At 39.2% G+C, this 26429-nt stretch overlaps 1 protein-coding gene across 4 annotated transcripts in view; it reads right to left on the bottom strand.

The window, feature by feature from the left end:
* Window positions 1–26429, bottom strand: part of LOC122799893 (E3 ubiquitin-protein ligase RNF14-like) — an 826975-nt gene that overhangs the window by 191283 nt on the left and 609263 nt on the right. For all 4 annotated transcript variants that reach the window (XM_044069268.1, XM_044069270.1, XM_044069269.1 and 1 more), the window contains one exon: window positions 19821–19984. In XM_044069268.1, coding sequence (XP_043925203.1) covers window positions 19821–19984 — 164 coding nt within the window. The remainder of the gene's footprint in view (window positions 1–19820; window positions 19985–26429) is intronic.

Genomic DNA, 26429 nt, shown 5'->3' with positions numbered 1-26429 from the left:
GTGAATTGCAGCCAATTGCTGCACGAATTAAAGCACCTGGACCTAACAGGCAGCAGCTTTTCCTGCAGGTCCGGGTTGGTGACATAAGTGAACTGCCATGAAAAAGCCGGAAGTAATTGCGACTTTTCCATGGCAATTCAGTGCGATCGCAAAAGCAGGACTTTTCAGGTCCGACTACTTGATACAGCGGGCAACAGGATAAGGTGGCTTAACCCGTGAGTGTCCCACTGACAACGGGACGGGTGGCAACCTTAGATATAATACTATAGAAAATAGTGCCCCTTCTGAATATAATAATAAGAGTAATAAATATGAATTAGGCATAGTTGTGCCATATTCTATAGATGGGGGTGAGATTAAAAGTTTATTTAAGAGGAATTGAAAGATTATGGGTAGTTTTCCTGAAATTAATAAAATTGAGGGAGATGAACCTATTTTTGTAAACAAAAAAAGGAAAAAAAATTAAAGGTATTTTTCAGAAGTGGTGGTTAGATGTCTTAATTGTGAACATTGTAGGTTCATATATAAAGGGCCCACAGAAATAAATATTAATAATGTTAAATTACATATATTGAGTGAAAAATATTTGAAAGATGAAGTCTGTAGTATATTTATCAGTGTGCTCACAATGTTCCTCTTTTTATGTAGGTATGACTATAAGGGAGTTGCACAAAAGAATTAGGGAGCATTTATATCCAGTACATAAAAAAGAAACTACCAATGCATGGGGTAGGCATTATAAGAACACAGATTGCTTAGGCAGTCCTAAATTTTTGGTATACGATAAAGTTCTTAATTCTAACAATAAGTTCACAGCTAAAGATGAGTTAAAGCGGAAGGAGTATTGTTGGATTTTAAAATTAAATGCTAGTCATCCCCCTGGACGTAATGATAAAGATAAATTTAAGGTATACATTAAAAGAAGAAGGTTGAGACATTAAATATGTTTGTTATAAAGTGAGGGGAAATATACTATTTTTTAGAATAGTGTATATTTAATTGTTTGTATTTTATGTATTTAATTGTATGTTTTATGAAAGTTGTTTGTGCCATTTTTTCATACATTTTTTCATATGTTGCTTTTAAAGTTGATTGCAATGTTTAATGAATTCAAATGATTGCCAATTAATTAATCAATTATTGAATGATTAAGTTGATGCTTGCTTAAATATGAGTAGAGCAAATGGATTTGTTATTCAGTCTGAAGAAGTCTTTTACAAGACAAAAGCACTTACTGAATAAGCGATTGTGTTTTCTGGTGATTAAAGGCTGTTCAGTGAAGTTATTTTAAGTGGATTCTTGTTTGTACGCAGTTTGCTGTTCTCCATTTTTGTATAATTTCTTTGGAATCGGAATTATGAACAGCCAGCCAGAAAGCAGCTTTTTGGTTTTACCATCGGGTTTTACGCTCCACGATACACTAAATGGGTCTTTTATGTCAGATAAAGAAGGCAATGTGAGTAGTACTAAGACTGTAAACAGTAATTTGTCTACCAAAGCCACTACTTCAGTGAATTTGCAGCCTGTTTTTTGTACAATCAGAGATGAACTGTTAAATGGTTGTCTTGCTGCACCTATTAATCCGTTCATGGATAATTTGAGTAATACAAATAATGTTCAGTCTGCTAGCATTAATCTCACTGAAGGCTTCTCAGTGTTAGAGAAGTCTATGGTTGAGTTAAAAAGACTAAAGCGGGATGTTATGTTTTTTGAGAGTAGCACTTTAGCCAAGAGAGTGCCTAGAGGTTTAAGAATCAACAAGATGCCGGTAGGAAATGACCTACCAAATGAGCTCATTGAAAAATGGGTGGAGCTGAATCAAAGAACTGGCATTGAGTATGTGACTATGTTGGTAGACTGTTATAAACAAAGAAATCCACGAATTAGATGAAGAAATCAAAGATAAATATTTTTCCCTCAAAAGAAATGCTAGGAGTGAGAACTTTGAAACAAGAATTTGTCTGATACAAGACAGATTAATCAAAGAAAATTATATTTTTAAGCAAAGAAAGCTTAAGAAATATGAGAGGGATTGTCTTGAATATGAACAGTGTGTGGCTTATACATCTTACATTGCAATGGTCAGTCTGGAAGCAAGAGAAGCAACTGCAGGGCCGGAAGTTCAGGTGAGGAAGCCAGAGCAGACGGCTAGAGAGAGGGAAATACAGAGTGAGACTATCGAAAATGTTTCTGCAAGCACAAGTGGAAACATTGCTACTGTTATTGTATCGAACACTACAAATAATAAATGCCCTTTTCAGGGTGTAAATGTTTATCAGGATTCCGGTACGGGAAGGAGATCGTGGGCCCAAGTAACTATGGGACCAGCGAAGGGAAACATACAGAAAAAGTGGAAAACCCCTCAATAGAATACATCGTGGAAGAAAAAGAAAAAATAACTAGATAAAGGCATTGTTTCTGAAAGTGATTTCAAAATTGTTAATCTTTCACATAGATGTTTGGGGCATTATGAGATCTCTGTTTTGAGCAGAGGTTGGACTTTTGTACCGGCGTCAAGAGCACATATTTGTGAGACTTTAAATAACTTGAGAGACTTTGTTAGAAGGTTAAATTTGAAATGGATGTACAACAATGAAAATAGTGGTGGAAATGTATTATCGACTGTTTGCACTAAGCAGAGTTGTTTTTACCCTCCGTTGAGGCCAGAATTGGAGGCATTTCAAAATGTAAGGGAAAAACAGCCAAGGGATCTTTTGTCAAAGAAACCTGTTAATAAATATTATAACATGTCAGATGAAGAAAGAAAAGCTATGAATGATTTAAACAATGATGCAAGTATTGTGATATTAAAAGCTGATAAAGGCAAGGCTGTTGTGATTTTTGATAAAATTACTTACTTGAATGCTATGACTGTTATTTTACAAGATGTTCACTACTAGAAGAAGGTTAGTTTTAATCAAATAACATGGTCTTACAAATTTATAGATTCTATGATAGAAGAATGGTTATGTGAAAGGAGGATTTCTATTAGAGATGCAAGTTTTTTTGTTAAAGAAAATCCAAATATTAGTAAAATATTTGGTTTGCCCAAAGTACATAAAACTTGAACTGTCCCCCTATAAGGCTGATTGTAGCAAGTGGAGGATGCAAAACAGAGGCGATGGCCATTTACATAGATAAGAAATTGCAAAAGGTAGTGAAAGCTGGAGATACGTATATTAGAGATACATTTGCTAACTGCATAAAAAGAATGGAGGTTGAGCAAGGTGACTATCTGGTGACTATGGATGCCAATTCCTTGTACACCGTTATACCCAATGACATAGGGATAGACTATGTTAATAAGGAGCTTGTTGATTCCCGATGCTATACCAAAGAAGAAATTTCTATTATTATAGAGATATTAGATATTATATTATCTCATAATTTTTTTGAATTTAATGGCACATTTTATCAACAGACAAATGGCGTGGCTATGGGTGCAGCAATGCCCCCTAGCTATGCCAATCTTTTTATGAATACAAGGGAAAGGTTGTATATTAAAAACAATAAATATTTTATGTATGTGTTATACTATGGTTGATTTAATGATGACCTTTTTTTGTCTGGAGGGGTGAAATTAATGAACTTTGCTGTTTTTTGAATGAGATTAATAATGCATGCGATTATTTAAGTTTTACTTGAAACTATGACTGTAGAAGTATATGTTTTTTAGATGTAGAAGTCTATAAACAAGGTAATAAACTTAGTACTAAAATATATAAGAAAAATGTTCAGAATAATGCATACCTCAGATATGATAGTATGCACCCTGGTTACATCAAAAAAAATATTGTAAAAGGACAGTTGAGGAGAGTGAGTGACTTAGACTGCAATGAAAAGTTTCAGGAAGAAAGTAAAATATTATGTGAAAAGTTTGTAGTTAGGGGCTACCCAAAAGAAATGTTGTTAGAAAAATTAATTAAAGTAAATAGAAATAGAGAAAATGTTAATAGATGTAATACTATAGAAAATAGTGCCCCCTCTGAATGTAATAATCAGAGTAATAAATATGAATTAGGCATAGTTGTGCCGTATTCTATAGATGGAGGTGAGATTAAAAGTTTATTTAAGAGGAATTGAAAGATTATGGGTAGTTTTCCTGAAATTAATAAAATTGTGAGAGATTAACTTATTTTTGTAAACAAAAAAGGAAAACATTTTAAAGGTATTTTTCAAGACAAAATTAAATACATTAATGAAACAAAAGAAGTGGTGGTTAGATATCTTAATTGTGAATATTGTAGGTTCATATATAAAAGGCCCACAGAAATAAATATTAATAATGTTAAATTACATATATTGAGTGAAAATATTTGCAAGATGAAGTTTGTAGTATATTTTATCAGTGTTCTCACAATGTTCCCCTTTTTATGTATGTATGACCACCAGGGAGCTGCACAAAAGAATTAGGAAGCATTTATATGCAGTACATAAAAAAGAAACTACTAATGCATGGGGTAGGCATTATAAGAACACAGATTGCTTAGGCAGTCCTACATTCATGGCATTAGATAAAGTTCCTAATTCTAACAATAAGTTCACAGCTGAAGATGAGTTAAAGTGGAAGGAGTATTGTTGGATTTTAAAATTAAATGCTAGTCATCCCCCTGGACTTAATGATAAAGAGAATTTTAAGGTATACCTTAAAAGAAGAAAGTTGAAACATTAAATATGTTTGTTATAAAGTGGGGAGAAATATACTGTTTTTTAGAATAGTGTATATTTAATTGTATGTTTTATGAAAGTTGTTTGTGCCATTTTTTCATACATTTTTTCATATGTTGCTTTTAAAGTTGATTGCAATGTTTAATTAATTCAAATGATTGATAATTAATTAATCGATTATTGAATGATTAAGTTGATGCTTGCTTAAATATCAGTAGAGGAAATGGATTTGTTATTCAGTCTGAGGAAGTCTTTTACAAGACGAAAGCGCTTACTGAATAAGCGATTGTGTTTTCTGGTGATTAAAGGCTGGTTAGTGAAGTTATTTCATGTGGATTCTTGTTTGTGCACTGTTTGCTGTTCTCCATTTTTGTATAATATGGTGGGACTGTTTACTGTGGCTCAAATGCTGAATATTGCCTGCCTGTGAAAAGAGTGCCTGAGAACACTGAACAATTGAATGGGAAGTAACATCCAAGACAAAATAAACCTCAAAACAAGTATATAATTCATGAAAATCCTACTGATGCCTGGAGAGAAGTGCTGCTCAGGATGATTCTAATGACATCTCAACAAAATGCAACCATGGGTTGGGAGTGTTGCTTAAAACATATCCTGGAGCACACAGAACACCACAACAGTAATTTGGAATACCTGTGAGCTAGAGGTCACTACTACCACATGTGGCATCCCAGTCTTGTGTCTTGTTTCTGCACCAAGCACACTGTTTACCCTCCTTAGCATCAAAAATAAACTCCACAGACATTCAAATAAGCAATCATTTTTTTAGATTTATTACCTAGCCCCCAAAAAATGAACAGTACTGAAAACACTGAAGAAAAGCAAAATGGCTCTCTGTTTAACAAAGGATTGACTTTATCCTAGGATTCCAACTATTCAAACTTCTAGTTAACTAGACCTTCTCTCCACTAGCAGTTAACCTGCTTGACAACTTTCTTCTTACACCCTCAGAAACCACAACTACACTGCTTCCAAAAAGCAACCCACCAAAAACTAAACTCCATTGTACAAGTAACAACTTATTTATATTAGGTCCAAAACTACATGAAAATATTCCCCTACAAATAAAAGTCCCCTCATCCTATCCTAAATTTAGGGCTCAGGTAAAGGCCCATATCCATATGGTCTCCTCCAACCATATCACCTAACCTGAGATACATCACTCTGTTTTTCCTACTAGTGTTGCTTTTACTGTCCCTCATATGACACATTCTGTTGTACCAATCTATACCTTTCCCTCACAAAATAGTTTCTTTAACAAAACTTCTGCTTTTCTACTTACAAATTCTGTCTAAAATCCTTAACTCCACTCAGCTATCCTATCATCACACTTAGATATTACATACCTAAAATTATCACACAGACATTTCATTTTTTAAACGAAACTTGTCTTTATTTATTGTAAATAATGTACATTACAACTGTAGAAACTCTTTACATTTTTGTTAGCTGATAATGGTATTTTACAGAGGTGTATTTTCATTATATCTCTCACTAAGTGCAATTCTGACATTCTTTGTATTCCCAGGTTGGGATTGTAATTCATCACACGCTATCAGTGCTCAATTCCCAGTAAATAAATTTAAATCAATAAATAAATTGACATATTAATAAAAAATTAATAAACATTATTCAATAATTTGACATACTAGTAATCTGCAATATATGTGCATAGTACTTCCATTAAGAGCCATTTGTCCCCAGTTGATAATGTGCCCTTTCTGGTTGCCAGGACAACAGCCTTCTCTGTTTCCTTCTTGATACATGTGACTGGGTTGCTGAATGCTGCTTCAGCATATTACCTCGGTCATCCAATAATGGCTGTGGTTGGTAGATGTTTCAGCACACTACCCCACATCCATCCTTCCTCAGGTGCCTTGCAATGCAGAGAACTGTCTCAATGCAGAACAGCTGTACTTCACATCTGCTTATGCACAGGACTGAGATGTGTATGTGTTCACCATCTGGGGGTAACAGCAGGTAGTAATTAAAGCAGAAATTAAACATAATCTGAACTCTTTGCACTTAATATTTCTTAAATTAAAGGCATACCTCCTCTCAACTTCCTACAGCAAGAAATCTCTAGACAAAGCCTAAAATAATGGGGGGGGGGCTAAAAAATAGGAACAGATTTTAAATATTGTTCATATACACTTAAAAAGTCACTAGAATAACAAGATTTGTCTTAGCATGAGTTTTGTACAGGATATCTGAGGGTCATGTTGCTCAATGCCAGAAGTCTAAATCTCAAAATGCACTCGCTTGAGGCACTCCTTAAAATGGAGATCATCGACATTTGTGGTGTAACAGAGACCTGGTTCAAGGCAGCAGAAAGCACCCCTGCACTACCAGGCTATAACTCATTCCACACCTTTCGGCCCCAGAACTTAGACCAAAACTCCAAAGGCGGTGGTGTCTCCATATTCATAAAGGATGTGCACACCTCCAGACTGGTAGCCAAACATAACACATCAGATATACTTTAGATGCAGCTAACATTGGATAAGACAACGATTCAGGTCATAGCCTGCTATAGGTCCCCAACCATGTCCCAAGACTTGCACTCCACGTTCCTAAGCACCCTGGAGAATATTAGGATCCAACCTAATACTTTCTTACTAGGCGACTTGAACTACCCCTCCATTAACTGGGTAAACTACTCATGTAACAATACACTTGCCCAACGTTTCCTGGAGTTCATTAATTCCAATGCCCTGGACCAGCTCGTTCTTACCCCCACTAGAGGTAGCAACATTCTTGACCTGGTCATTACTAACATGGGCGACCGTTGCTCCACACCAATAGTTAGCTCCTCCCTGGTTAGATCTGACCACAAACTAATCACCTTGGAAATCCGCATCCCTCCCACCCCCCTAGCAAAGGTAACCACCATGAAAAACTTCTCCAAAGCTAACTTTGGGATCCTAAAAACAGAGGTGGCTAACATCATGGCACCCATGCAAATGGAGAATAGTTGCATGACTGCAGAATCATACACCAATGCACTGTACAAACACATACAAATGCATGGATCTCGCCATACCCAGTAGAACCAAGACACTCTCCTCCAAAAAAAGGAAGTCAATCTGGTGGTCCCCTGCCATAAACAAACTCTATAACAGAAGGAGGAAACTGATGCGGAATAAGGTGAAGTCCCAAGACTGGAAAAACTCCCTTATCTGCCTCAACAAAAAGTTGAGATTCCCCCATCAAATCCTCTAAAGCTAGGTATGAAAACAGAATTGCAGCAGATAGTAAAGACAACCATAAGGCCTTCTATAGTTATGTAAAGAATCTCCACTGCAATACCCAGATTTGCTCTGAGATACTGCACAATGGTACCTCCTATACTGAGCCAACAGATATTGCCAGTATACTGGCCAACAGATTCAGTGCCAACTTTACCCCCCCACCACCACCAAGGACCAATCACAATACCAGTAGATTGCCAGGCACCCAGCATTACTGCTGCACAGGTTAAAACAGCACTGTCCAAGGCCAAGACTACAGCTTCTATGGGACCTGACAATATCCCTTGTTGTGTTCTACATGAACTACAGAGTGAACTGGCACCTCACCTGTGTGCTCTGTTCAATCACAGCCTCACCTCAGGCTTTGTCCCTGCCAAATGGCGCACTGCTACAGTTATCCCTCTCCACAAAGGAGGAGCAACTACAGACCCTGGGAACTATCGCCCCATTACTGATGAGTCTGATATGCAAAGCTATGGAACGCATCATCATGGACCTAATAAACTAGGATATAGGGAATCTCCAAACTTTGAATCCCACACAGTTTGGTTTTGTGAAGGGTAGATTATGTCTGCTCAACTTGGTTGACTTCTTTGAGTCAGTCACCAGAGCTGTAGATGAAGGCAAGATGGTTCATACATCCTACCTTGATCTGGCCAAGGCTTTTGATACCATTCCCCACACAGGAATCATAGAAAAACTCACTAAGCTTGGCATCAACCCCTATATCACTAGGTGGGTTGCAAACTGGATCACAGATAGAACCCACAGTGTGAAAGTAGCTGACTCCAAGTCAGACTGCCAATTAGTCACGAGTGGAGTGCCACAGGGTTTGGTCCTGGGTCCTCTCCTGTTTGGTATCTACTTCTCTGAAGTCCAGGCCAACAGGAAGGGACTCTGGCTGACAAAGTTTGCAGATGATTGCAAGTTGGGAGCTATTACTAACGCCCCAAGTGATGCAGACATCCTACAAAATGGCCTCACTGTGACCAACGACTGGTGTCAGAACCATGCCCTTAAGCTCAATGCCAAAAAAGTGTCATCATCCCCTTTGGGAAAAATCCAGTTCCCATGAATTACTGCATTGATGGTAGTCCAGTGAACACAGAAGACGTTATAAGAGATCTGGGAACACAGGTCGACAGCAACCTCTCTTTTGATCACCACATTGCCACTGTGGTCTGAAAGTCCTTCTGTGTGGCACATCTCATTACTAAGGGTTTTGCATCCAGGAAGAAAGAGGTCATTGCCTCCCTCTACTCTTCCCTCAATAGACCAATCATCTAGTACAATGCCACATTTGGCATGTACCTCACTAGACATCTGCAACAACTGGAGAGCTCACAAAAGTACCTCACAAAGAGGATCCTAGGCCTTAAACACTTCTCCTATATGGACAGACTCAAAAAACTCCAACTATTGTCTGTCTCATATCGCCTAATTATAGGCAATCTCTGCTTGACTTACAAAGCCATGTCTGACCCAGCTCTGTTAGAAATGCTACATCTAAAGAAATCCCAATCCCTCCACACCACACACTCCAGAGACCTCAACCTCATTACCACAATTAAAAGAACATGCTGGAGGGACAGGTTCATAACCCAGAGACTGCCCGTGCTATGGAACAGACTTCCCATACATGTCAAGCACAGCATCTCGCTGACCCTCTTCAAGAGAAATCTATGAGTGGATGGGAAACAGAAAATTCACTCCAGGGATACCACTAGTGGCTCTACTCAACAGAGGCACTGGGAACTAAGGCTGGGTGGCACTATGCCAGGGTAATCCTATGGCTAGGCTTGTAAAGCCTCAGGGCCATTAGCTTAGTACGCACCTATGAAGTGTATCATTAAAAAAAAAATCAAAGTTAAATCATTCCAAGTGGTTAGTTTAATTCTTAGGAATTGTGAATTATGTTTGTCCAATCATCCAATCATTGAATATAATATACCACTTATTATTACTTGAATGCATCCAATGTAAACTTACAAAAAGAATTCCAGAGATTAGTGGGATGCCATACCAATCCAGATTAGACAGACTGTTTTTTTTTCTCTATCAGTTACATGTATTGTGTCTAGCTACATATTTATCTCAATGGTAGATCTGGGGAATAAGTTACCTATGTTCATTCATCAGTCAAATTCATTATTTCTTTTCAAGAATCAGCTGGACACATGGCTGAGGGACAGATTTATCTCCCAGCGAATGCCACATCTTTGGAACAGGCTGCCAATTAATGTGAAGCAGAGCACCTCTATGACACTGTTCAAAAGGAACCTGACCGAGTGGATGAGGCACCATAAATTCTTACCGGGGATAGCTCCCACAATCTTCCCGCACATGGCAGTCATTACCAAATACAATCCTGGGTATTGACTAAAGTACCTACGGTATTACATTTGGATGAAATGGCTAGGCTTGAAATGAACTCTGGGTCAACACGCTAGTAACCTCCTATGATAATCAGACAACAGTTGCAGGAATTACTAGATAAAACAGGACAGTATGAATTGGTGCTGATAATGGAGACCTGACTGCACATATCGGGACAGACAGAACAGGATATGAGGACTACTTGGGGTCACATGGGTGGGACAACAGGAATAAAGAAGGACAGACCATTCTAGACTTCTGTCTGGCAAATGGCTTGATGGTGGCCAACACATGGTTCATCAAGACAGACAGTCAAAAGATTACATAACAAGAGTGACCAACATGGAAATCAGATAGACTTCCTCCTAGTAAGGAAAAAGCAAGGGTTTAGAGTCATCAATTGCAAAGTAATCCCCAGTGAAGCAGTCAGCCCAGAGCATAAACTACTAGTTGCCACAATCAGCTGCAAGCCATGGGCTCAAGCTCAATGCCAAGAAATGTATTGTTATCCCCTTTGGGAAAAAACATGTATCCATGAATTACCATATAGGTGGCAGTACACTAAACACAGAAAGTGTGATAAGAGACTTAGGGACACAGGTGGACAGTGGTCTCACCTTCGATAACCACATCGCCACAACAGTCAGGAAATCCTTCTATGTGGCACACCTCATCACGAAGGGCTTTTCATCCAGAAAAAAGGAGGTCATTGTCCCACTGTACTCATCCCTCATTAGACCCATTATAGAATACAACGCCCCATTTGGTATGTACCTCTCAAGACATCTGCAACAACTGGAAAGGCCTCAGAAATACCTCACTAAAAGAATTACAGGCCTAAAGCAAATGCCCTACGCTGACCGCCTTAAAAAACTCCAGCTATACTCTGTCGCATATCGTCTACTCAGAGGCGATCTCTGCTTAACATACAAGGCCATGTCAAACCCAGAGCTGTTGGACATGCTACACTTAAAGAAATCCCAATCCCTCAGAGCTACACGCTCCAGGGATCTAAACCTTGTCATCACAATAAACAAAACATGCTGGAGGGATAGGTTCCTGACCCAGAGACTCCCCAGACTCTGGAATAGATTGCCCATACATGTCAAGCAGAGTGCCTCTTTGGACCTCTTCAAGAGGAACCTTGACGATTGGATGGGAGAAAGGAAATTCACCCCAGGGATCACGTCAGTCGCCCTGCTAGACAGGGGTCCAGGAAAGTAAATAATGTGGGAAGAAATAGCCAGGGAACTTTTATGGCTAGGCTTGTATAGGCCCTAGGGCTGATAGCCTAGTACCAACCTATGAACCTATGAACCTAAGCAGTGGCCAGAGAATGCTCTACAGTTAACAGAGATCAGTCTGAAGACCTGGAAGTTGACTGGAGAGAAAGCACAATAATTCAAAGCATTATTCAGGGCTCTAGCTCCTCAAGAAGGAGAGAAAATAGGTGGAGATGAAGAAAAATGGCAGTGCCTCAAAACAGCATGAGTGAGGACTACAGAACAGATATGTGGCAGAGCCAGGTATGGAAATAAGGTATTATGGACAGCTGGTGGTGGAATACAAAAGTCCAGAAAGTCATCCAAAGAAAGGAGTATACGAAAAAGTGGGAGACAGGAAAGATAGACCAAGCTAAGAAGGGATACTGGTTGGCTAACAAAGAGACTAAGAGATGAGTTACAGTAGCAAATAACAAGGCATCAGAGGCACTCTACCAACTTCTGCAAAGTGACTCATCAGATGGCACAAAGAAACTATATCAGGTTGCAAGACAAAGATAGAGATGAAGAAGATAGTCAGACACCCTTCACAAGGGATGTCAGCAACAACCTATTCACCAGCCCACAGGACATCAAAGGCAGCTGGAAGTAGTTCTTCCAGCAGCCTCTGAATGAAGAAAACACCACAGAAGCTGTACTGCCCCAGACACAGTCTAAAGTGAAAGAAGAGGAGGAGCCCAATTTAGAAAAAACAAAAACAGCACTAAGGAAAATGAAGTGAGGGAAAGCAGCAGACTCAGAAGAGGTCACAGCAGATATAATAAAGATGTTGGAGGAGATAGGGAAGAAATGGTCCCTGAGGGTACACACAGCAGTATGGAGAGAAAGGCGTATCCCAGACGACTGGTGAATAAGCATACAAGTTCCAGTGTTCAAGAAAAAAAGGGGATATTCACAACTGTGGACAGTACAGAGGTATCAAACTCCTGTCAAACTGCATGAAAGTTCTACAGTGGGTAATTGACAAATAAATATGCAGTATACTGAAATAATTCACCAAGACTTGGAGAACAAAGACTTAAAGAACAGAACAAATCTCAAACTTTAGTGAATAAAAACTTTAATCTTCACTTTTGTCTCCAAGAGACTTCTTCAGAATAAAATAGTCACAATGAACAAACCATTTTATACCAAACATCATTAATTGACCTAATCACAGTACAAACTAATTATCCAATCAATCGCGTGGGGACAGTTTTTAGATTATAATAATCAGTATAGTTGAAAGTAAGACTGGAGATGAGTAGTTCGGATTCAAATCAGGATGCAGCACAACTGACCTAATATTTGCAGAGACAGACAGTTGGGAAGTTAGAGATGAGGAAAGAATCCAACTGTTCATTCCTAGACTTGGAGAAAGCATATGATGAGGTCCCAAGAAAGCTGATTTGAGCAGTCGTGCAGTGGTTTGAAGACCCAGAAGCATTAGTAGAATTGGTGCAGACTATGTACAAGGACCCAATCACTCAAGTACAAACAGTGTTCAGTCTCACAGAGTGGTTCCCAGTCGGAGTGCGTCACTGGTTTGGCATTGCACCCACTGCTGTTCATACTGGTGATGAACTACATTAGCAAACAAGTCAGAGGGGACAGATCAATAAAGTTACTGTATACAGATGATGTGGCATTACAGGTAGACTCTGAGCAAGAACTTCAGCAAAGGATAGGGGAATGGAATACAAAACTGAAGGCACATGAGATGAAACTGAGCACAAATAAGACAGTTGTAATGGCAGCAAAAGGGGAAATAAAAAGAAGCTGTGAAGTGAGAAAGAAATGAAAATAGTGGAACAGGTTAACAGCTTCAAGTGTCTGGAAGGGGTGGTTTTGGAGAAGAGAAGTCTGAATGAGGTAGTCAAAGCTAGAATCAGAGGGTCTGCAGACAACTGGCAAAGAGTGACAGGTGTAGTGTATGATGGAAGAATGCCAAAGAAGCTGAAAAGTTAGGGGTACAAAACAATGGTGCGACCAGTACTATTGAATGGTACAGAAACATGGGCAGTAAAGGCAGAGGAAATTAGATGTGATGGAGAAGAAGTGCCTGAGAAGGGTAGTAGGATGTACACTGTAGGACAGATGAAGAAATTAGGATATCAGAGCAGAAGCCAAAGTAGCTCCAATTGCAAAAAAGGTCAAAGGGAACATTCTACAGTGGTTTGGGTACATGTGGAGAAAACAGAAGACAATCTGGTGAAGAAAATTTGGGACTGACAGGAAGAAGACAAGAAGAAACAAGGGTGTCCAGCAAAGAGGTGGATGGATTGTGTAAGAGAAGACCTGCGACAGTCAGGCATGAGATGAGTGTTAAAGAAGGTAGGAATGTGGCACTGAATACATGGAGATAGCAACAGTTAAAATGACACCCTGACTCCATGTAGAAAGTGGCAAAAAGGGAGTTGATGATGATGATGATGATGATGACATTCAGCATAACTGTGCACTTTGGTAGCAGTACAAATAACTTAGATGTAAAATGTAAGTACACAGGCTGCAAGCCTAATGGCGAGACCAGTATATACCCTTTGCAAACTCCACATACATATAGGCTGGAAATACAGGTAAAAGGCCTATGGTCAACATATTTCCACAAAGCAACCAAACATTTGGTGGACAGCTGTCACAACATTTGGACATTTATATCACAAGAACTCAAAATTACTGAAAAATACAATGGAATAACACATTCAGCATATGTGTGCTCTCCCTAGCTGTAATGTGCAAGTACTCAGACTGCAAACCTAACGGACTGACTAAGTTAATTGCCTTTGCAAACTCTTGACATATAGAAAGTGTAAACTGGAATCATAGCTAAAAGGCCTGTGCTCAACACATCTAGACAAAATAAACAAATACATTTCTGGACTGTGGTCAAAATATATGGACATTTGTTCTCAAAGTTACTGAAAAAGATAATGCACCTATGCCTTCAGCATACACGTGCACTCTAGTAACAGTGCAGCTAATGTAGGTATAAAGTGCAAGTACACAAACTGTAAGCCTAATGGAGTGACTGGAACATTCCCTTTGTAACCTCTGACATATGTCTATTTGCTGGAAAATGAATTTAGACTGACATCCATGTTACAGTTGCTGTGAAATTAAAGTAAAGCAACTTGAAAGGATTAACATTGGTTCAACTGAGTTTCTAAAGCAAAACAAATACAAAATTCATCTTCTTTTGCACACATACTACCCCTAGTTGTATGTGCCCCTTCTGAAATAGTGCACCTCTTTTGACAGTATAATTACATAAATTGTCCATAAATAAAAACTGTAATAACATTTTCATAAAATACCCCCAGCAACCATGGCACTTGCCCTAAGAAGACAGTTTAACTGATTAAGTAACACTAATGGCATGTACTTTCATACCCCCCCCCCCCAAAAAAAAAATTTTTCTCATGATGCTTCTGTCAGTTTCTAATAAAAATGAAGCAGTGGGTGCATTTCATCTTGTTCTCAAGCCCCTACTCTGTCCTCTTGAGAAGGCACACTAATGATTATATAACCCCCTTTACTACTGATCATTTTTCAAAGGGTTGCCACCCAGTCAGATTTTGATTATTTTTGCTCCCTGTATGTAAAAGCCTGTTTCTAAAACCTTGAATATATAGGGAATTGTACTGGCATTATTACCACTTCTTATTGTTTTTTTCCTGGGAATGTTACTGGCATAATTATTACTTCCTGGATTTTTTTTCCTGGACAACAAATTTGTATATTCTACTACTAATAAGACGATGTGTTTAGGTGCAGAGGTAATACAGGACCTGCATGTTTATAGGAGCATAGGAAGTTACTAGGTTATTGGTCGCGAGGCCCTTATAAGCCTAGCCAAGAGTTTAGACCATGTTTAACTTCTGAATGGCACACAACAGCTGTATGCTGAATTTTTAAATGATAGGTTACAATTCCCAGTAATACTTTCTATTTTTTAATTCTGTAATAAAATTTCAAACACTACAAGATGTTTATTTCAGAGTCAAACAAATATAGGTTGTATACTGTTAAGTTCTTGCATAATAATTTATTTATTTATTTTATTTATTTTACATTTGTTGACCGGGAGAGTCCGACTGGATACTTGTCCATTTTCAGCGGAGGCCCAGGGAGAAATGCTCCACAGTGAACAAACAAGTATGAGGTTTCTGCATAGCAAGCAAGTATTCATAACAATATTCAAAGTACAATATTCATTGGTAGTCACAAGTTTTAACAAAATTCCATGGTTTATAAGTTAGAGTAAAGTAGTACTTAGAATGTACTGGTTTCCAGTAATAACATTGATTGAGACAAATGTAAGTAAGAGGGGGATGGAAGAGGATGTTAGAGTAGTTTTGTGAGAAGTGGTTGGGTCTGAAGTTGGAATGTGTATAATTGTGGACTGTTGGCATGGGCATTCACAGGTGATGCACGATACGAAGGAGTCACGATTCTTCTTCAAGGAATAAAAGTGAATGGGAGCACGAGAGTGGGTCAGAGGGTGTGTGTGATATAGGTCAACCTGGTGGGTAGCAAAGGCATAGCCATGTGAGTTTTAGGTTTTCTTTTAGTAGTTTCTTGAATGTAACCTTTGAGTTGGCTGAGGTAATGGCAGAAGGTAATGAGTTCTAAATTTTACCTATGTAGTTAGAGAAGAGGGAGTCACCTGCTGTGTTATTGCTTTTGGTCACCTTGATTAGTCTTTTATCACTAGAGCGAAGTTGTCTGGTATTAGTTTGTAGTTTAAGTAGATTAGATAGTGCTGTTTTTTTTTTCAAGTAGTAGTAGGAGTTTATGGGCGAAAGAAAAATGATGGAATGAGAGCAGATTTGGGAATTCATGCCAATTAAGTTAATTTAGTGAATGACAGGTTCCCTATTTAATCAGTGAATGCTTAAAATAGCGAATGCTGTTTAATCAAACCTTTTTAATCTAAACGGCGAAATCCCGAACACACGGAACAGCGATTTTTTTTTCCCCAGGGAAAAAAATCACTGGGCCATGTTCAGGACTTTGCCATTTCCTCCACTGTAGTGCAATGTGGTGTATATTTATGTAGGGGGGGTGTGGTTGGTGTGGGGGGCAAAGCCCCCACTTTACTTTGTGTGTGTGTTTTTTTTTTGTTTTTTTTTTACAGAGCAAAACAAAAATCACTATTCTGTGTATTTATCATTTTGCCGTTTCGATATTTTAGGGTCGATTATACAGCGTTCTCTATCTTAAGTGTTTGCTCTTATAATATAGACCCGAATGACAGTGGTGGACACGGTAGGGGGCACCAGTAGCAAATTTGGCAATTTGATTGCATTAGATGTTAAGCTTGGCCATTTCAGTTTTGGGTAGGTTGGTGAAGGTGGGAATAGTGTGGAGAGGAGGTGGGTTTGAGCTATGGTTATTCTAGCAGGTTGGGTTAGAAATGGTTTGTTTTTATAAAGACTGCCCATTTTTTTTTTGTGAATGTTTTTAATAGTTTGATTTATATGTAGTTTGAACTTGAGGTTGTTGCCAATGGTCACTCCTAGCAGTTTAGTATGAGTGTCTGGAGAGATGATAGTCCCATCTCTGGACACAGTATTGAATGTGTTGGGCACTGAGGTGGATTTGTTTGGTTTAAATAGCAACACTTTGGTCTTTCTGGGATTAAGTAATAGGTTTTTGTTAAAAAACAGGTTTTGGTAAACTGGAAGGCTTTTTGGGTAATGGAGAGGAGTTTGTGTGGGTTGTGGCTGAGCAGACTAATGTTGAGTCGACAGCGTATTATATAACAGTTGTATCTTGGCAGATGCTGTGGAGATCATTAATGAAGATGGAGAATAGTAGGAGTTCCAGAATGGAACCTTGTGGGACTCCTGTGGTAATAGGCAGCAATAAGGATAGGTTGTTGTCCAATCAAACTGCTTGTTGTCTATCATGTAGATAGTTGTGGAACCAGGCTAGTGCGTGATCACTAAGGCCAAGATTAGTAAAGGAATGGAGGAGTTTAGGATGGTTGACCATATCGAAGGCTTTTGACAGGTCCAAGAATATGGCAGATGTTAGTTTACATAAGTGCCTGTTTTGGTTGATGAGGTTTGTAAAGGAAAGAAAGGCTGTGGTTGTACTGTGGGCAGAGCGGAATCCATGCTGGGTACGAGAGAGAAGTTGGTTATTAAGTAGGTATGGCATTAAGTCGGTAATGTATACATTTTTCAAGAATTTTTGCTAGTTGGGACAGGATGGCAATAGGGCGATAGTTGGTGAGGTCAGTGGATGTTCCACCTTTATGTAAAGGGATGATGTACGACGTTTTCCAGACTGGTGGGATGGTGTTTTCTGATATAGCTCTGTTAAGTAGTATAGAGATAAATACATATAAATAAAATAAAATACATAAATTACAAAATAAATACTAATAAAATACATTTATGATTTGTACGCATCCCAAAACAAAAAGTAAAAAGTTGTGAGTTTGCCGAACTCCACCTAATAATAAAAGCAAGGCAGTAATTGGAACATCAGAACACTGCATCTTCATTGCTCATAATTTATTTATTTTATTTATTTATTTAACATTTGTTTACCAGGAAAGGCTGACTGGGACAGAGCCCATTTTCAGCTGAGACTTGGGGAGAAATACTCCAGACCCATGTCTTTGGAATGTGGGAAGAAAACGGAGCTCCCAGAGGAAAACCATGTGAATGCAGGGAGAACATGCAGACTCCATGCAGAAGGTACCCCACCCGGGAACTGAACAGGAAAACCTCTTGCTGTGAGGCGACAACTCTAAATACTGCACCACTATCCTGCCCGATAACACTCAATGTCTTACTGATGCAGACTGTCCCAGCATAATATCTCTCTTCTAAAAGTATACAACTGCTTTTAATGTGAAAAAGCTACAGCAGAAGTATACTGGACCAACTAAAATAGTTTACTCGGTTGCTCTCAGACCCAGAGACATTCCCAAAATAAACCATGACGATGATCCATCATTCACATTCACCAGGTCTCTTTGAGATAAACAACCTCACTTGCTTTAGGCCACATAAACAACTAACTTCTTGTTCTCATTTAATCACCCGCCTCATGCATTATAAAGAAGAAATACGAGCTGTGCTGGTTAAATGTTACTGCAGATTCTTTTACTTGTAACGCTAACAGATGTTAATACAGCACGTTTCTCTCTAGCCATCCGAAAAGTAACCACTCCTTTATGGGTTATGCACCCACTTTACTCTAACATCAATAACAGCAATAACCACAGCCAATTTATTTTTCATATTGAAAAACTTAATTACTAATAATTTTTAAAGTCACCTTCTGCGCTGCCCCTACAACATAACCACTCACTCGTAAAGAGAAGCTACATCACCCCACCCCAAACCAACGTCTGAAAATTCTCCCCTGTAGCAATTGTCCAATTAAGGCACTTAAAATGGTCCTGAGACTGCACAAAAGAAAGAAAACAAAGCAGTATTTTGAGCTGTTTCAGATGAAAAAAAGGGAATGATGCATCAAACTGCCCTGCTTTTATTTTCTGGATTAGGTTTGGGCAGTAACACACAGAAAGAGCTGTCCAACAACACTACTGGCTGCTCAATAATGACATCAGGTGTGTCACCACACAAGTGCAAGTTCCTAGGTTTTAGCTTTAGCCAATGTGTAAAGAAATCTCTGCTAAAGCAACAATTTAAGTTTTACAACTTTTTCTTTTAAATCATGTGACTATCCCATTCTCCTAATTATGACTGCAATTTAAGTGTGCGCAGTCTGCCACACACACACACATAATTTCATGTAATTCTCACCTTCCAAAAATGGTAACGGGACAGCCACTGTGGTCCCAGCCAGACAATTACTACACAAACTATCATAGACTGATGCTACCTGATACTGAGTCCTGGCTGCACTGTTTGAGGCAACTTCAATAAAGACTTGTGAATAACACAATCACAGAAATTAGGAGAATCATAAAACCCATAAATGTACCTACAAGAACAAAAGAAGTGACTCAAAGAAATACTATAAAATACTAAATTATTGACTTAAAAGAATTTTGTGTGTATCCGAGTAAACCTGTTCAGTTATATCCATGCCCCATGCCCCACCCCCTCCACATCTGTGACAGTTAGAATGGTTCCCATTAAGCTTAGCTTGAATTCCAGCTCTACAGTCTGGCAAGGATGCACTTTTAAAAAATGTTCAGAAATTCCTGGAACGACAAACATACATTACTGAAAGGAACTGCTAACAGCATTACCTGAATTGATGCACGGCACTTGGGGCAATATTTGGTATTTGTTTTAACCCACTTTTCACTCTCTCTGATGGCTTTCTGTTTGTTTTTTATTCTGCGTTCTTTTGGCTTTGCACCTCCAGCATCAGCAGCAGGTTTGCCATCATTTACTGGCATAGCTAGTTCTTCTACAACAAATAGTGTCACTATTAGCAAGTTTATACAATTTGTGTCACAATATAGGCATTTTATACATATTTGTTTATCAATACAACAGAACTTGGCAAACATTCACAAAAAAGGTTTTGCAATAGCCTCTCTTCTGCTGTACAGTCTCATTGTCCATGCACTCAAAATAGAGATACTATGTCTTAATTATATGAAGTAAATGTATTATTAGTCATTGTAAAATACCGATTATACTTTTTATACCACTGTTACAAATATGTAGGCAAAAACAGCTACTCTGGGAGTATTCAAAGATATTACCGCTGTAACACTACTAGTGCTTCACTGGTGATCTCTAGCAGTGGTACAGTCATAAGTGACTCAGAAACATAGAAGAGTCAAATTGAGCAAAAGCTCATTAGCAACGCATTTGCATGTCTCAGAATCAAACATTTTATTTATTTATTTATTTGTTTGTTTGTTTATGTTATTTTGCATTTGTTTACTGATAAAGTCCAGCTGGACATGTCCTTTTTCAGTGGAGGCCCGGGAAGAAAAGCTCCAAAAATAAATTAGCATAGTAACAAAAAGTAATAATGAAAAATACAACATAACAATACAGGTAGTAGGTAACATAACATAACATAACATTCTAAATAAATTCAGTGTATGTGTAGTTACATTTAAAATTACAGAAGAACAAAAAGAGGCAATAGCTAAGTTTACAAAGATGTCTAGTACAGCAAATGTAGCGAAGATCATGACAATTTACAAGGCGTTTAGTGCAGTTAGCATAATTGCTTAACAAAGCAGGTGTATATAGTTAGGTAGAGGGAATAGAAGGAAGGGTGATGAGGAGAGTAGGACATGGGAGTGTCCTAACCCGGGAGCTGCAGGAACAGAGCCAGGGCTTTGCAAGGTGGATTTTTAGGAGTTTTTAAAAATGTACTGTTGAGGGGGTAGACACTAGTGAGCTTGGTAGGCTGTTCCAAATCTTGGAAGTGTAATTTGAGAAAAGGGATTCAACTGCTGAGTTATTTGCGTTACTGACTTGAAGGAGAAGTTTACTGTTAGAGCGGAGGGATCTGGAAGCAGAGTAGGGTTGAATGATATCTTTGAGGGCTGGGGTACTTTCAGGGTGGTGGAGAATTTTATGAGCTAAAGTTTGTTGATTAAAGTGTAGGAGTTGGGGGGTTCAAGCCAATCAAGCTGTTTGAGAGATAAACAATGATGTGAGTTGTAAGAGGTGCTGGAAGCAAATTTGGAGATTTTATTATAACAAGCTTCAAGTTTGGCAAGATCAGATTTGCAGAGGTTGATTAGGATTGAGGAAATGTATAGGAGTGTTGATAGAAGGTGTGTCCTGGGAATTGTGACTTTTGCGCTATTTGTTAGAAACTGATTATTTCTATATAGTAGGCCAAGCTTCTTGTGAACTTTTTTGATGGTTTGGTCTATATGGAAATCACATTTCAAGTTATTGTCAATTAAAACCCCTAGCATTTTGGTTTGGGCAGTTGGAGTGATCATAGTTTTATTGTTACAGAGGATGTGGAAATCTATGGAGAGAGAGGTATTCCTAGAGGGGTAGAGCAGAAGAAGTTTAGTTTTATTAGGATTGAGTATAAGCTGGGAGCTGGTTAACCCGGATTCTACAGATAAGGAGTCTTGGGTGATGGTCTGAAGGTCTTTGAGACAAGGGGCAGAGCAGATCAAAGTGGAGTTATCAGTGTACTGAATCATAGTGGCACGAGGAGCGGAGGAGTGAAGTTGACTGGCAGAGAGAGAGAGAAGAAGAGGGGTGAAAGGATGGAGCCTTGAGGGACTCCCATGGTGACTGGGAAGAGCTGTGAGAGGGATTGGTGCCAATGAACAGCTTGTTGGCAGTCTGCTAAATAGCTTTGACACCAGTCAATAGCATTGTGTCTGTGGTTAAGGGAGGAAAGAACACTGATGATTTTGCTGTGGTTGACCATGTCAAAGGCCTTTGATAGGTCAAGGAATGTGGCTGATATAAATTGGGAATTGTTTCAGTGATAGTTAACTTTGTTTGTAAAGGACAGTAGGGCAGTTGGGGTACTGTGTGCAGGTCGAAAACAGTGGTGGGTATGCAATAGGAGATTATGACAGAGGAGGTATTCCATGAGTTGGATAAGAACAACTCTTTCAAGAATTTTAGATAGGGGTGAAAGAATGGCAATAGGATAATAGTTAGTTCACAGGCGATACTTCCTTTGTATAGTGGGATAATGTGTGCAATCTTCCAGATAGTGGGGACATATGCTTCTGTTATTGATCTGTTTATGAGTATGGCTGTAGGGTAGGAGATTGCTTCTGCTGCAATTTGTCGGTAGTCTGCAGGGAGATTATCTGTAGCTAGAGTGGTAGGTTTTCCAATTGAATTAAATGCTTCCATAAGTAATATGCCCCTGGGAGGATAGCATAATGGTTAAGGTGTTTACCTTACATGCACAAGGTGCAGGGTTTGATTCTCACATGGGGTAATTGGCTAGGCTTGAAATGGCCCACAAGGGCAGTTAGCCTAGTACTAACCTATGAAACCTATGAAAATGTACACACACACACACACACACACACACACACACACACACACACAAAAGCCAACATATAAAAACATTCACACAGATATCAGGACTGTCACACACACACAATCCCATAGTTTCACTCATGCATCTACAAACATACACGTGCACACAGCCTCTCAGTACTTAGCCATGATAACAGATCCCCTAATGCTATAGACAGCAGTGGGTATGCATCTGAAGTGTTCAGTCTTCACTGCACCAAATAAAGCAGTAGAGGTTGTCTTTGAATTATTCAACATCATTGTTCTGATCAGGGTGCATACCTCTGGGGCAGAGCACATAGTTTACAAATGGTGTGCCTCAAACTGCTGTATTTGCATGTGGTAATATTGAGCAAGACCAATACAATGAGTCCCTTTGCTGTCATACCTCTGTAGTGCTACAACTGTCTTTGAATCACTGCTTCATAATGCACTGAGCAAGCATGCTTGAAACAGGATTGTTAATTACATTGTGTGTTTCTGAACAGCCCCCTTAGTATGAAGTTGCAGGCATCATGTCAATCTGATGAGAATAGTAACATTAGTATAAATTAATATCTGGTGATCAAATACATCATTTACATGCAAGTTATGTAACAATAGAACTTGTTTTAAAACATAATTACAGCACAGGAACACAGAAGCATTTGCAAGCAAAGATTAAACTAGTGAGTCACAAGAATAGAATATTTTAAATCTGCCAAAAGTGTTTCAAAACATGATCAGTAAAGAAACCATTGACCTTCATCAGCATGCCAGCTCCTACTTAATTAATTAATTTATTTATTTACATTTGTTTTCTGGGAAATTCCGACTGGACGCAGGTCCTTTTTCAGTGGATGCCCAGGGAGAAAAGCTCCACATCATGTACATGATAAATAGAGATACAAAGTTACAGCAATAGTAAACAACATTACAGGTTGTTGGCTTTAATACAATAGCAAGATATTGATTATCAACAGTATACAGTAAATGTTGCAAGTTAAGATAATTTCTTGTCGTTTATATTAGTAAAAAAGTTGTCAGACGACGTTAAAGTATGTAAAGACAACTAGCTATTTCTGACTGTGGTTAGTAGTGGCAGTAGTATAGTTGGGTTAGGAGTCTAGGTGGGGGGAGGTAAGTGTGGTGGTGTTAGTCTGGATTAGAACAAGGACAAAGCCAGTGCAAATCTAAGTGGAATTTGAGCGCAGTCTTGAAAAGGCTGCTGGAAGGTAGAGTAGTTATAGAGGGTGGAAGATTGTTCCAAAGTTTATATATGGTACATGAAAATTTGGCTTCTCCTGCTGAGTTTTTGGGTTTGATAACAGTGAGTTGATTTTTGTTGCTTGATCTTAGGGGCCTAGTGGGGTGATAGGGTTGGAGAAGGGTTTGAAGAGAAGGGATGTTAAGGGGGTGGTTAATACATCTATGAGCGAGGGTGAGTTGATTAAAGTGAAGGAGTTGTGGGAGTTCTAGCCAGTTTAGTTCTTTAAGGGAGATACAATGATGGTTGCTGTAGGAGGTTCCAGTGGCAAATTTAGCAATTTTGTTGTAACAAGCATACAGCTTGTTTAGGTCTGTCTGTTTAAGTTTGGTAAGTACAGGGGATGCATAGAGTAGGGTGGAGATTAGCTGGGAATTGAATTGGCTATAGAGATACTAGCCACCTTGGTTAGGAATTGGCGGCTTCGATATAATGCACCAAGTTTCTTGTGAACTTTTTTTATTGTGAGAGATATGTGAATGTCAAATCTAAGTTTGTTGCCTATTTCCACACCAAGTAATTTTGTGTGTTCTGATGGAGAGATGATGGTATTATTGTTGGCAAGAATGTTGAAGTGGGGGGTGTTTTGGATGACTTTGGAAGGTTGGAACAGGAGAAGTTTTGTCATACTTGGGTTGAGTAGGAGCTGAGCATTGGATAGCCAGCTTTCTACAGAAGAGAATGATTCCTGTGTGATTTGTTGTAGTTCTGGTAGAGTGGGGGCAGAGCAGATGAGAGTAGAGTCATCTGCGTTCTGTATAAGTGATGCTTGTGTGGTGGCAGTATGTAGGTTGTTATTGAAAAGTGAGAATAGCAGAGGGCCAAGGATAGACCCTTGGGGAACTCCGAGAGTAACTGGGAGGCGAGGTGATATGTTATCGTCCCAGATTACTGATTGCTGGCATCCGTGTAGATAGCTGCGGAACCAGTTGCAGGCTGATTGTGTGAAGGAGAGGCTGGGAGAGTGGAGAGTAGTAGCTCATGAGATACCATGTCAATGGCCTTTGAGAGATCTAGAAATACGGCAGTAGAGAAGAGGCCATTGTTTTTGTGATGAAGTATAGTGTTGGTGAAGGAGAGCAGAGCAGAGGTAGTACTGTGATATGGCCTGAAACCATGCTGGGTTTTGGAGAGGAGATTATTAGATAGGAGGTAGTTGGAGACCTGGGTGTTGATACATTTTTCAAGTATCTTGGAGAGAGAGGAGAGGATAGCATTGGGGTGGTAACTGGAGAAGTCGGTCAATGGGGTGCTCTTGTGGAGGGGAATGATGTGGGATATTTTCCATAGTGAGGGAACATAGCCTTCTGTTATGGAATGGTTGATTAGAATTGAAATAGGGTAGGTTAGTGTATCAGCTGCAATTTTCAAGTATTCAAAGGGGAGGTTGTCAGCTGCGAGTTTGGTGGGTTTAAGTTTTGACAATAGTCTTTTTATGTTGGAGGTAGGTACTGAGGTGAAGAAGAAAGGAGGAGTGGGGGATTTAGGGTTAGGAGTTGGGGGGCTGTTGTAGGGAAGTGTTGTTTGTTTAGAGATGTTATAGCTTCAGTGAAGTGTTTGTTGAAGGATTCAGCAACACTGCTGGAGGAGGGGGGAATGGACGGCTGGGGGATATCAACCTTCCCTGGGTGGAGGATAGTGTTACTAGTGGACCAGAATTGATTAGGGTTTTGGTTGGTAGAGTTTAGGGTGGATTTATAGTAGAGGGATTTGTCTAATTTTGTATGCTTTTTGGCTTTATTGCGCAGTTCAAGGAATGATTGCCTATCTGAGTTTTTTATGTTAGTTGCCAGTGCTCCCAGGCCTTATCTCTGGATTTCATTAGGGTTCTGGTGGTCTTTTGTAACCATGGGGCATGCCTGGATCTGACTTTGGCATTTCTTACAGGAGCATGGGTATTTAGGATGGAGAGGAAGGTACTGTTGAAGAAGTGGACAGCCTCATCTAGGCTGAGGTATTTTAGTGGTGACCAGTTAATTTTTTGCAGGGAGGAGATGAAGGAGTTGGGGTTGAAGTTGGACTTGTTCCATATTTGCCTGTGGATAATGGGCTTCAGACTGTTTGTGTGGTGCCAAATTAGGAAAGTGGGGGAGTGGTCACTAAGACTGTCCAGTAAGCAGCCTGCTAGGTAAAAGTGAAGGGCTTTGTTGACTAGGATCCAGTCAAATAAGGTATGATTATTAGTGTTTTTGTTGATTCAGGTAGGGGATTGGATGAGTTGAGTGAACCCATGGAGATTAAGGTGAATGGTTGGGAGACTATTACAGGATAGCCAGTTAATGTTAAAGTCACCGAGAATGATGGTTTCCTGGGGTAGAGACAGATTAGCCCAGCTCAGGAGATTTTCTAGGGGTGTAATATTTTGCCCTGGTGGGAAATAGCATCCTATGATATTGATTGTTTTGTTTGGGTTTAGTTTGAGATTGGCATAAAGGATTTCTTCATTGTTGTGGTGAGGGGCAGATGAGTTCAGGAGTTGAATATTGAGGTGGTGTTTAAATATCAATGCTACACCACCTCCTTTTTTGGACAATCTGTCGATGGGAAGGATGTTGTATTCAGGTGGAAGTATTTCCTCACTTTTGCTGTGAGGTTTGAGCCAGGTTTCAGTTAGGAGGAGACTATCTGGGGA

This window comes from Protopterus annectens, chromosome 4.part0 (genome assembly GCF_019279795.1).
Source record: "Protopterus annectens isolate FY-2018-M chromosome 4.part0, PAN1.0, whole genome shotgun sequence".
NCBI lineage: Eukaryota > Metazoa > Chordata > Ceratodontiformes > Protopteridae > Protopterus > Protopterus annectens.
This window is presented reverse-complemented; position numbering and strand designations above follow the sequence as displayed.